General features: G+C 42.2%; 1 protein-coding gene across 2 annotated transcripts in view; it reads right to left on the reverse strand.

Annotated features, from left to right (window-relative positions):
• Positions 1-13,135, reverse strand: part of LOC119808036 (murinoglobulin-1-like) — a 50,712-nt gene that overhangs the window by 21,402 nt on the left and 16,175 nt on the right. For both annotated transcript variants that reach the window (XM_038320352.2, XM_038320353.2), the window contains 8 exons: positions 9,601-9,718; positions 9,341-9,450; positions 8,489-8,650; positions 7,584-7,814; positions 7,403-7,466; positions 6,563-6,604; positions 4,903-5,051; positions 3,600-3,749 (listed from right to left, as the gene is read on the reverse strand). In XM_038320352.2, the coding sequence (XP_038176280.1) occupies positions 3,600-3,749; positions 4,903-5,051; positions 6,563-6,604; positions 7,403-7,466; positions 7,584-7,814; positions 8,489-8,650; positions 9,341-9,450; positions 9,601-9,718 (1,026 nt within the window). The remainder of the gene's footprint in view (positions 1-3,599; positions 3,750-4,902; positions 5,052-6,562; positions 6,605-7,402; positions 7,467-7,583; positions 7,815-8,488; positions 8,651-9,340; positions 9,451-9,600; positions 9,719-13,135) is intronic.

A 13,135-nucleotide genomic window follows, 5' to 3' on the forward strand; every position in this document is an offset into this window, starting at 1 on the left:
CCAAACTTTGCCGGACCCAGCCTGGGCAGTGGAGGATGGGAGAAGTCAAGGCTAGGTGAATGTGTGTGAAGAAGACAGGAGACAAAGGCTTGCCAACCCAAGGTGCTCCGAGCCTGTGTCTCTGAGACATGAACTTTTCTTGGGATGGGGTGGTGTCTGGGCAAACAAAGCTCACAAACTGACTTTTGTCTTTGGTGGCTCCCTTTAAAAGAACAGACTGGCTTGCTTGTAAAGCAGCAGCACAGCCAGTCATATGACAGACAGTGACACCCAAGCCCAGACCACAGGACCAGCTTCAGTTCCCTATGAATACACTTTCAATTCTTCTGCAGATTTCCAGTGTTAATGACAGAAACCAATGTGAGCAGAGATAAGAGACTTGAGGAAAAATAGTAATTAGAAACCAAATAATAAAACAAAAGGCTCCAAAGTAAACAGAAAGGAAGAAATAAACAAAAACTATAAAATTCTCACCAAGATATGACGCACTGCATCCATGCATCTATATTTAAAATCTAGAGCAGGGAAAAGTAGGTTTGGACATAAAGCTAATTTGCAACAAAATATTTAAAAATATGAAAGGTACATCTGAAGTAAATTGTTCGGAAAATAGAAAAACCCAAGGATAACCAGGTTAAAAGAAAGACAATGTTAGATGATTTACTTGAGACACCCACCATCTGTCTAAGAAGAACAACAGAATGACAGAGAAATTGATACGAATTGAAACAAAATCTTAGAGAAGAAGCAAATTAGTCTGTCCTTCCAGGTTTTAAACTTGGGATCACTATGATCTCAAGGCCCTGAGAATTTAGCGGTCTGGATATGTGCGTGGGGAAATTCATATCTTACTTTCTTAGGCATTTAACAGAAATTGCCTGACTGGTGAATCAATTAAACAGCCACACACATGCTTACACCCACCAGCAAGATTATGACTTTTGACCAGATGCAAGACCAGAGATGTTTTCACACTATATTCAGTTCAGCCAGGTAGTCTGAAGTGCTGTCTGCATCACCGTTTGTCAGGACTCAAGTGGATATTTAACAAATATGGCCAGCTTGATCCAAGTGACAGAACCGGGCAATAATTGCACAACTGATACTCAGGAGCCTTCAGCTTCTGAATAGGGAACTCATATTTTCTAAGTTCGGAGGCCCCAGCTGAATGTGGGCTCCGGAGCTCTCTGTCTACCCTTGGTTCACAGTCAGTGTGTGGGAGGATGTGAGTTAAGGCAGTCCACAGTGAAGCAGGAGTGTTAACGCCATCTCCGCTTCCACGCTCCCTAGCTTTAACTTGTTCAATGATGATTTGTATTGATGTTGTAGTTTATGTGGACTGTTATTTCATACAGGGCATATTTTTTTTTGCAACTGTCCTTTCTTGTCTTCTTACATGTTTTATCTCATGTATTTAAAACAGTACTGTCAGAAAAGACCCACAGGCTCACCAGGACATGGCGAGAACCCAGGGCTCCCACGGCCTCACATGCTAGTGAATATTCTGGAGATCAGACACAAAACAGAAGACCTTAAAAGATTACAGAGAAAAAAAATAAATAAAATAAAAGCAAAATTAATGGCTTTGTGCCTTTTAGCGCTAACTTAGGAAGATATAAATTCAGAGACCCAATGTCTCCCGAGTTCTCAGGGAATGTGATTTCTTAGCTGACGTTTTGCCCCATTTCAAAGTATTAATTATTACTGTAAGTATAGATACTTGGAGCTGCAAAAGAAGTTTGTCTCTGATTCCCTCTTTCTCAGAATAGTACCACCACATGCTTAACACGCAAGGGAGTCAGCGACCTGAAAAGAAGTCATAAGAAAATTAGAAAACAGTGAACCAAATACAGGGGTGAACACCTGTGTTACAGAAGTCATCCAGGAAGAGAGCAGCAGGGTGACAGAGAGCTCCTCTGGGGACAGCAGAAGAACTGCCACAGATGCCAGAGAACTGAAATCGAGTGAGGGGGAGGATGGCCCTAAAGCAAACATGAAAAGGAATGATTAAATGTCAGGACGTACAAATGAGAGGAAATATAGCCACAGCACACCATCTGACTTAATAACGAGCCATAATTTTTGGTTATAGAAATGAAGACTTTCTAAGAATTTGACACACGAATCATATAGATCTGTAGGCGGGATGAAGATAGGAGGGGTCTGCCTAATCAGTATTATCATGCTGCTTTATAGTAAGAAGAATAAAGAGATAATGTTAAAAATGAAGGAAGGTCAAGACTTTCAAAGACAGAGAATTTAACAGAGAATGGGAAATAAAATATTAAAGAACTAGCTGTAATCATTGAAAGTATGAGCAGCCAAAGCATGGGTAGTGCAGGTGGAGACCAGCCCAAGGGAGGGAGGAACGATAATACGAGCAAAAGGGTCAAGACCGTCAAGGGGATAACCACAGAAACACCTAACCTGGGCTAGTGGGAGCTCATTGACTCCAAACTGGTAGCAGGCGAACCTGCATAGGACCAAACTAGGCCACTGAGTGTGGGTAACAACTTTGTGGCTTGGATAGTCTGTGAGGCCACTGGCAGAGGGACCAGGATTTACCCCTAGTGCTTGGACTGGCATTTTGGAGTTCTTTCCCTGTGGAGGGATACCTTGCTCAGCCTAGATACAGGGTTGAGGGCCTTGGTCCTGCCTCAAAGTGATGTGTCGTCAGACTGTTGACTCCCCTTGGGAAGCCATGCATGCTCTTGTTTGTTTGCTTGCTTGTTTTTTAAACTAATTGCCAGTATTTGTCAGCTAAAGCAATTGCTCGAGAAATCTCTTATTTAATAGATTTGGGGGAAAGTCAGACTCTAACAGAAAAGCATTTTAGTCATATTTTTTTCTCAGCTGTTTTCTGCATGTGCGCCATAAAATTCTGCCATTAAAATGAAATTAAATGCTGGTTTACCTTGTGCGTTAGTCGAAGATTGGTTAGTTCTCAGCGCTGTCTGGACTAAAGGTTACGTGCGCACCTTACACACATTTTAAAATAGGCTATTAGCCAGTGTCAACAATTTCTTAAAACTATTACATGATGTGTAGTTTTTCTTACTAAAGCCCATTCTTATTTCCATATGAAGAAGAATTTTGCTGTGGTTGTGGTTTCAGTTGCACGCCTGAGAATTTTCAAAACAAGTTGAGAATCTCCTTGTAGTGTTTTTAAATTTCAAAGCGTTATGTATTTTTCTTATTTGGGGAACTCTTGAGATGCCCAAGATTCCATCTGTGTAAACGGTTTTGTTTGGCTCCCACAGACAGCGTCTCTCTGAAAAGCTCCATGGGGAGCGTGTTAGGGGGCCAGCCACTCCTGGTGGAAGAGGAGCAGTAAGGACACAGAGGACCTGGGCCACACACAGGCTTACAACCCACTGAGTGCTTGGCTTCAGGCTTTGTCTCGAGTTTATTGGCTGAAGATTTTGGAGTTGTCCTTTGGGATTTTATAATGGAGAGCTCCTTTAGCGATGACTTTAGCATTAAATGCGGTGTTTTTACATTAAAGAGCCCTAGAGTCTGAATGACCTCTGTTTTATCAGAACCAGCACCCCGGAGCCTCACCTCTGGCCTCTCTTGGACAGAGGATGATAAGGACTCACCCAGGAAGGGGAGAGCTCAGCTTCAGGTCTCAGGAGCAGCACGCTTTGGTCCACGGCTCTCAGGCCACAGAGGGACTGAGGAGAAGCTGTGAGCTGCAGATGGGCATGTGAGGCAGGAAGACTTTGGGCTGGAGTGAAGCTCAGGTCCACCTGTGGGAAGGGGAATCAGGCTTAGCCAGCTTCCTGCTCTAGCAACCCGGAAGCTCGCCACTTGAGTCACACTCCAACTCTGCGTGCACATCTGCTTGCGTGCACATCTGCTTGCGTGCACATCTGCTTGCGTGCACATCTGCTTGCGTGCACATCTGCTTGCCAGATCATGACTGTCGGGAGATCAGCTGAGGCTCTTCGCTTCCTTTTCCATCACTGGGATTGATTTAGGATGGCAGGAGATATGTCAGTCAAACTCTGAAGCAATACGTGACTATTTTGGCTCCTTGAAAATCTTGCAAATAGCTCATTTTTGATATGTGTGCGCATGTATGTGAGTATGGTGTAATGCACATGTGTGTACAGGTGCATGTACCCATGCACCCAGCAGAGGAAGGTGTGGGTGCCCGTCTCTCACTCTCTACCTTATAGACACAAACCTGGAGCTAAACTGGCAGCCGTCAAGTTCCAGCAATTCTCCTGCCTCTGGCCTCCACAGCACTGGGGCTATAGGAGTTACCGGTCATGCCTGGTTTGTCACATGAGTGTTGGGATCTATGATTTAATAGTGTCATATGATAAAATTTAGTAATAGCAAGGCCCTATGTCTTTATTATACACGTAAAAAATTATAATGAAAAACTGGAGGGAAAACGAAGTACACTAACAATTGATAGGCCTGGATTCTATTACTGGTCTTGCATAACACTATGTGACATTAAGGGCCTAGGAGATGGCTCACCGAGTAAAGGCACCTGTCATTGAGTCTGATGCCCTGAACCTGATCTCCCAGATGCCTGTGGAAGGAGACAGGCATCGAAAACTTGTTCTCTTTCCTCCACATGTGTGCATTCATGTGCACATTGCTCACGCAGGTAAATACAATAAAAATTTTAAGTTATCCGACGTTGAAATAGTTAGCAAGCTGCTAAGCATTCAGTTCCCCTCTCTTGTCCCCCACTTCCTTGCTTTCTTTCTCCTCAGCCTCCAGCCATTTGGGGGTTTGTGGATTAAAATCTGGTGCTCCAGTGCTATCTGCATCTTTGCACTGAGGAACGCACCTGTTACTGGGTTTAGTTTATTGAAATCTGTATCCTTAAGACATGTTTTTTTTTTTTTTAAAAAAAGAGATTTTTAGAAATAAGTCACTCACTTTGTTGGGAAGACACTTTTCAATGTCAAAATTTGCAGAATCTGCAATCATTTCTCCATCAGGCAAGATGGCATAGATGAGTATCTTAGCCACCGGAGCCATGCTCAACTCTACAGGGATCTCCAGGGCGAAGTCCCCTTTCACTGGAGCTGGGGAGAATGGGAAGAGGCACAGGCATGGGTCAGAATACTGTCAGGAAAGCCCAAATAGCTAAACACAGGGATCTGGGGGACTGTCTGTATGTGGAAGACATTCTCACATCTGGTCTGTTCTGTGGTTAACTGTTTGCATGCTAATGATCTCAGGAGGGTGTGGGATGCTCACAGCATGCTATCTTCCACCAAGATGGTCACCATGGAAGGTTATAGTGCTTATTTGTAGCTAATCAAATACTAATCTCTTATCTCCTTTGCCCCCTAACATCCCAAACAGCATCTGGTAGATACTCCTGTTATGAAAAGGGATGAAGCAACCTTGCCTGATATTTCATTTATTATTCAGATAAGAGGAGGAATAATATAGATGACAACTTGATCTCAGAGGAGCAAGCTACATTTGGAAATAATAAGCATATCTTTGGAGTTAATGAAATGTTCGCTGTATTTCCATTTCTTTTTTTTTTTTTTTTCCCGAGACAGGGTTTCTCTGTAGCTTTAGAGCCTGTCCTGGAACTAGCTCTTGCAGACCAGGCTGGTCTCGAACTCACAGAGATCCGCCTGCCTCTGCCTCCCGAGTGCTGGGATTAAAGGCGTGCGCCACCGCCGCCCGGCTTGTATTTTCATTTCTTGAGAGAAGATTATGCAATTTTAGAAGTCTCTGTTATTGCTTCTGGTGCATCTGAGCAGATTCACACACCTTTTCAAGATGGGTGCTACGACTCCTATTTAGTGTTCGTAGAAAAACTAACTGGATATTTTATTAAATAGATGAATAGATTTTATAGTTGGTCAGAGAGGTTTGGTAGCAAGGAGGGCTCAAAGGGGGATGGGACACATTGATTTCCCTGGAAAGGGGAAATAGAAGAGATCTCGTGGGTGGACTGGGGGCAGTGGTGGTGGGAACTCGAGGGACTGTGTTGGGGAGTGGATGGAGGGGAGAGTATTGAAAGAGGTGACTGGAAAGGGGGCACATTTTGGGGTCAGGTAGAAACCTGGTGCACGGGAAACTCCCAGGAATCCAAAAGGATGACCCCAGCTAAGACTCCTAGCAATAGTGGATATGTAGCCTAAACTGGCCATTTCCTGTCATCACATTGGTGACTATCCCGACTGTCACCAGAGAATCTTCATCCAGTAACTGATGGAAACAGATGCAGAGACCCACAACCGAATATTAGGCTGAGCTCAGGGAATCCCTCTGAAGAGAAGGAGGACGGACTGTAGGAGTCAGAGGGTTCAAGGACACCACAAGAACACAAGTCACAGAATCAATTAACTTGGCTCATAGGAACTCAGAGTCTGGGCCAATAACCAGAGAGCCTGCATGGGACTGACCTAGGCTCTCTACATAAATGTGACAATTGTGTGGCTTGGTCTAGTTGTGGAACTCCTAACGATGGGAGTAGGGGCTGTCCCTGATGCTTTGGCTGACTTTTGGGAGCCCATTCCTCATGCTGGGTCGCCTTGCCCAGACTTAGCACAAGGGAGGTGCTTAGTCTTACCACAACTTGATGTGCCATGTCTTACTGATGTCCATGTGAGGCCTGTCGAACAGAAACCGAGGAGGAGTGGATTTAGGGGGTGGGGGAAGGAATGGGAAGAGATGAGGGAGGGAATACTTCAGTGAGAATATGAAATAAATAAATCAAAAATTCATTGTATAAATATATGTAACATTCAAAGAATAAATAGAATGTCTTTAAAAATAAAAGCAAAGGACTGGAGAGATATCTCAGAAGTTTAAGATCACTTGAAGCTCTTCTAGAGGACCCAGCACCCACATCAGGCTGCTTAGAACTCTCTGTAACTGATGCCTCTGACTTTGAGGTCACCTGCACTGATCTGCACATACTTATAAATGTGTGCGCGCACACACATGCATACACAGTTTAAAACAATAAAAATGAATCAAATGGATAAAAACTGATGTATCTTGACCGGCCTAAAGACGAAGGCTGAAACCGTTCAGATTTTTTTTTTTTTGTGGATGGACATTAAGATAACACATTTTGCCTTGGTGGTGATAATCTGTGTGTAAATGCATAGATTCCTCACTTGGGGTGTATCTTGGAGTACTTCGTATTTTTAGGGTTACCTCTTTAGAATAGAAATTTCACCGTGCTGAATGAGACCCACTTTTTAGGGGTCTGAGGCTTGTCCATCCTGAAGATCCTGGTATGAGAGATAACCTACTTGAGATGGCAGAACCTGGCCTTCCTGCTGTGGAGGGTGTTTACAGAGACACAAGCACCATGGCATCCTTAGCCGTTCAGTGGTGAGATCTCTCTGGTGATTCTGTGGGGAACTCAGTGGAGACGTGCAACCGGGTGGGAACCACTCACATTCTCCTGGCTCCGTGTGCTGCGTGTGGCTTCCAGTCTGGATAATTCTGCCCTTGGCCATGACCTGAGATTAAAAAGTGTTTTTCAAGCTTACATCGAAATTTTACACGGCAGGAGGAGAGGCGCATGGTCAGGAGGTGAAAGGACTCTTTGTATTTCTCAGCGTGGAGCTAGAACTCACCAGGTAATAAAAAGTGAGTTCTCTCAGCACTCTCAAGACCGGTCCCTTCAGAATAAAATGTGCCCGGATTGTCTTAGTCTGACTGCAGGGCCAGACGCCGCCCGCCTCTGTCTCCAGCTGGACGTAGCTCCAGCTGTAGGAGTAGACACTGTGGGCTGAGTGGTGCACCTCTGCGTATTCGACTGCTGCGCAAGGGTACAAACGACAAGGACTTTCCTCCCTGTGATAGACCTGGAGAAACAGCACATTTTGTCATTAATCGTTTTAAAAAAATTAGACTTATAAAACTACATAACATTCCATGTGCTTCGGTGGCTTTGAGGCCAGGTACTGGAAAATCAGGAGATTTGGGGCCCAGTATTGATAGTGTAGCAGAAGCCAGAGGCTTCTCATTGCAGTGAACACTTACAAGTAAAGATGTAGAGACTAAGGGTTTACTGTGTGACTCACTGGAGCACACTACAGCTTCCACACCAAGATTTTATTCTGTTTTTTGTTTGTTTGTTGTTTGTTTTACTTTAAAATTTTTTTTTGGGCGGGGTGTAGCAAGAACAGAGGGCAGAAGCAAGGGGACGGGGAGATGAGCAGAGTTGGGATGCATGATGTGAAATCCACAAAGAATCAATGAAAAGTTTTTAAAAACATGCAAAAAAAATTAGAGATAAATTTCATTACTAAAGCAGTACAAAGAGAGTGTGGGGAAAAGAAAAAAAGAAGCAAGCCCAGAAAGAAAGGAGATGAGGTCCAAGTCTGAGAAAGAAGATCAAGGAGCAGCGCACTAGAAATCTGAAGTCCTAAAATAAGACAGCTTGGCGTGGGAATACTTCTTCGTTAAGCTACACACTATTGAGTTCCAGCTGTTACAAGGCTTCACCATATGTCTCATGCCCCCATTTCTGACTCACTTTGATAGTGAGGGACTGTATGTCGACGTCGGTGATGTTGATGGAGAACTCTGCCAGGCCATGCTGATCCGTGGTAGTAACATTGGTGTAGCCAAGTTCCCGCGGTTTGATGAAGACTTGCTCATTTGGGATGGGGTCTCCTTTGGGATCCACTAGACGGACCTGAATTGAACATGGAAGAAAAGTTTAGTCTAGGTATGATGATTCTACACAGACTATAAGAGAAAAACGTGTTTCAATATTATATAAAGATCTCAAAAGATGCACCAACTAACAGCATGCACAAATATCTAATATCTAACACAAACACCTAACACTTTAATCTAGTAGAACTGGATGTGCTATGAAAGCCAGGGGCTAAAGATGGTATATTCCTACCATGGCTCCATAACAGACACTTCACACTTAGCTGTTATTCACAAGAAACCATTGATGAGTTCATTGCACAAACAAAAGGGGGTAGACGCCCTGACGCTGTCAAAATAGAAGCTAGTTAGGGCCCTGAGGCTAATGGGGAGTGTGGTTTTATTATGAATATGTAGCATAGCTAACATCATTATTGAAACTCAGTGATACTTTGGGGTTTAAGGTTTTCAAGGACGGTAGTTATAAATAAAAATTTTGCTATATAAGCATTTGATTTGGGGCTTCCTGATAACTTTTTTTAAACTTTTTCGATTTAGCTCTGAGAATTGAACTCATGCGCTTGACCAGGTGAAGTACAAGCTCTGCCAGCAAGCTAAATTCCTGTTTGGCAAGCAGTGATGTCAGACAAGTTGAACACCCAGCAGAATGGCTGGGTTGAGGAACCACAATACAGCCCAAGCATCTATGAATCCAAAAGTACTTTACTTTCACAAAGAATGGAATCCCGTATTTAAAGTGTGAGTCCACTTTCACGAATATGAGTTTGGTTGTGGTTCTTTCAATTTCAGTTCTCCTAGATCCACTGAACTCGAATCCTGAAAAAGAAATTAGCAGCACCATTGAAAGCCCAAGCCAGTTAGAGAAGAATTATTTGCATTTTACGTCCTTTTTCAACACCATTTAAACCACCGTTGACGTGAACAGGTGTGAGTTTTCACAGCCTCCTTCTCCAAATTCTCACGTACCTGTCCCTTCTTCTATAACCTTCGCGTCCACTTGAAGATGCTGGACTTGATAATACCTTTGCTTTAATTCAAACACACTGATGTCTATTTCTTGTGTGGTGCAGCCATTGCTGTCTAGCTGATATGCAAGATAAAAACAAGGTAAGAAGGCACAGTATTCAGATCGATGGGCAACTCAAACCTACATGTGAGGGCTTCTTTGAGAAACATGGGTGCTCAGTGCTTTACAGCATGGCATTCTGGTCATAGGCACCGGGACTCAGCTCACACACGGAGCTGATGGGTGCCACGGTCACGAGCCAGGCACAAAGCTGCCTCGGCTTTGTCATCTATTACAAATAGTGATTGTCTTCGTAGACAATAAAGAGCACGAAGTAAATTCACAATGAGAATGTAATCCGACCACTTACTTGTATATCATTAGGACTTACTTTGTATTATTTAAAATAGCAACTACAGGCTTGCATGTAGCTCAGTGGTACATTTTACTAGTAGGCGTGAAACTGTTGGCTTGATACTACGTGCCAGTAAATAGATTTTACTGGTAAAAAAAAAAAAAAGTGAAATCTATTTCCAGATGTGTAATGGGAGCTTAGGTGTTGCCTCGGTGTGCCTCTGTGATTGAGAAAAGTCTTCAGAGGAAAAAGAACAGATATTATTCTGAAATGTGAAAGAGAAGGGTCACCAGAATTATATTACTTTGTTTTGTTTTTTGTTTTGTTTTGTTTTGGCTTGGTTTTTTTTTTGTTTTGGTTTCTCTGCAGCTTTGGAACCTGTACTGGAACTCACTCTGTAGCCCAGGTTGGCCTTGAGCTTGTAGAGTTCCACTTCTCTTTGCCTCCTGAGTGCTCAGATTAAAGGCTGAAACCACCATCTGGCTATTTTGTTTGTTTGTTTGTTTTTGTTTAGAGACAAAGTTTCTCTATTGTTGGGGCAGCTGGCCCAATCCCTGCGTTCAGGGGTGTGGCTGCCCCAGGGGAGTAGGGTACCCTTAAAAAGGACCCGGTCCGGAAGGACGCCCCTGTTTTTTGCCCCCCCCTTTACCCTCCGCTTCGCTGGACCCTTGGCTCTGTAAGTTCCCTTATTCTCCTTTTATTAAAACTGATTTATTCTAAAAAGGACTATTTTTGGTTATTTTCAAACTCCTCCGACCGCCGCTACACTCTATGACTTTTGGAGCCTGTCCTGGACCTCACTCTGTAGACCAGGCTGGCCTCCCACTCACAGAGATCATCTGCCTCTGCCTCCCGAGTGCTCGGATTAAAAGCATGTGCCACCACTGCCCAGCTCTTAATTCAATTTTAACTGCACAGTTTACATTGCCTTCCAGTTTCATTTCCACAGTGATTGCTGGCATAGCACTGCACTTTGTTTTATTTAAATTGTATCACTCTATCATCTTTGGTTTCCTGGTGTATGGCAGTTTGTTTTCTTGTCTCTGAATGGCCGTGGGTACTGGGCTGTTAAGTGAAAACTGCTTATTTAGAAGACCCCCAAATAAAACCGGAGGAGATATGTATTATAGGATATATGTAGATCACGATGTAGAAACAGGAAATGTTTCTACAAGGCAAAATGACAACTATGAAAAGGCACAGCTCCTCACTAACTAAATCCCAGAATACTGAAATTGTCATAAGGCTGGACCAACAATCTAATTGGCTAGCTTGGGAAATGGCTAGTGGCCTCAAAGAGGATTCAGAGAAACAGATGATGGTGTTGTTATTATCAGCTCAGGACAAGAATGGGAAAGTCAGCAGCAGATGTGCTGGATACTAAAAGATAAATAGCATGTGAACCAACCAGAACATCCAATAAAAATCATGGCAAATAAATAAATAAATAAATATCAACAAATAAACTCAAATACAAATGATTTTAACTCCTTAAGAGACACAGGACAACTAGTTCGACTAAAACATGAAAGAATACTATGATAGTTTGGATATAATTGGCCCCTTTAAGCTTACAGGGAATGGCACTATTGGGAGGTGGCTTTGTTGGAATAGGTATGGCCTTGTTAGAGGATGTGTTTCACTGTGGAGGCAGACTTTGAGGTCTTTATTTGCTCAAGCCATGCCCGGTACTGTAGAACACTTCCTGTTGCCTGCTCAAGTTGTAGAACTCTCAGCTACGTCTCTAACACCATGTCTGTCTGCCTGCTGCCAGATCCCACCATGAGGATAATGGACTGAACCGCTGAACTGTAAGTTACTTAATTAAATGTTTTCCTTTATAAAACTTGCTATGGTCATGATGTCTCCTCATAGCAATAGAAATCCTAACTAAGACAGAGAAAAAAGAATAGATAAGAAAATCCAAAGCTGATAAGAATCAGGAGTATCAATACTCATAAATGATAAAATAGACTTCAGTGCAAAATTAGTTACAAGAAATAAAAACTCACTACCTATTAGTGAAATGAATACACCAAAAAGAGGATACTAAATAAACATGTCAACGCATCCAATTTCATAAAAGAAATACTACTAAGGAAAGGATAGATAGGTCCATATGCAATCATAATGGGTGACTTTAGTACTACACACTCATTAATTGGCCATCTGGACAAAAAATAATAATAATAATTTCCAGAGTGTTGTATAGGAATTTCATCTGAGTTTAAACATCCTATCTGGAAGGAAGCTCACTAAGACCCAGGACATAAACAAGAATTACGAGGCTCAGGAAGTATACAACTCACAAGTCTCAAGAAGATCCTAAAACTGATAAGACTGCAAAGTGACAAACAGGCTAAAAGAATTAACGTCCATCAAACCAGCCATACAGAGAATATGAAACTGAGGAGGGTAATAAGCATAGGTAATAGGCTACTGAAAGGAAAAAATGAAACTATGATTATTATAACATGAAATAGGATTAAACACAAATATCAACAAAATAATAAATGGCAGCAATCAACAGACACCTTCCAGAGACAACTTTAAATATTAATGGCTTCAACTCTACAATCAAAATATACAGGACGGTTGAATGGTTAAGAAAGAATATCGGTCTTTTTGTTGTTTACAAGAAGCTCATTTTATCTTCAGGCATAGAGAAGAGAAAAAGAGGAACACTTTATTCTTATCAAGGGAACAATTAATTGAGCTGACACTATAATTGTAAACATATATGAGCCAAACTCTAGCACACACACCTTCATAAAAATCATACTCTACTGGACTTCAAGACACAAATGAAACCCAATTCATTTCTAAACCTCAGTTCCTCCATTAGGGCATTTGAACCAAAAATAAACATAGAATCATCAAAATTAAATGACATTATACATTAAATAAAGCTAACATATACCTATAGAATATTCCACCTAACACCAAAGAATACTTATTATTCTTTGAAGTAACAAATGGAAGTTCCTGTAAAATAGACTACACACTGGGACACAAAACAAATCTGAACAAATATAATTGTTGAAAATTGAAATAACCTAGTCCATTCTATCTGACCACAATGCAGTACAGGTTAGAACCAACAGCAAAAGAATTTCTGGAAATTACACCAACTCATAGAT

This window comes from Arvicola amphibius, chromosome 2, assembly GCF_903992535.2.
Source record: "Arvicola amphibius chromosome 2, mArvAmp1.2, whole genome shotgun sequence".
Taxonomy (NCBI): Eukaryota; Metazoa; Chordata; class Mammalia; order Rodentia; family Cricetidae; genus Arvicola; species Arvicola amphibius.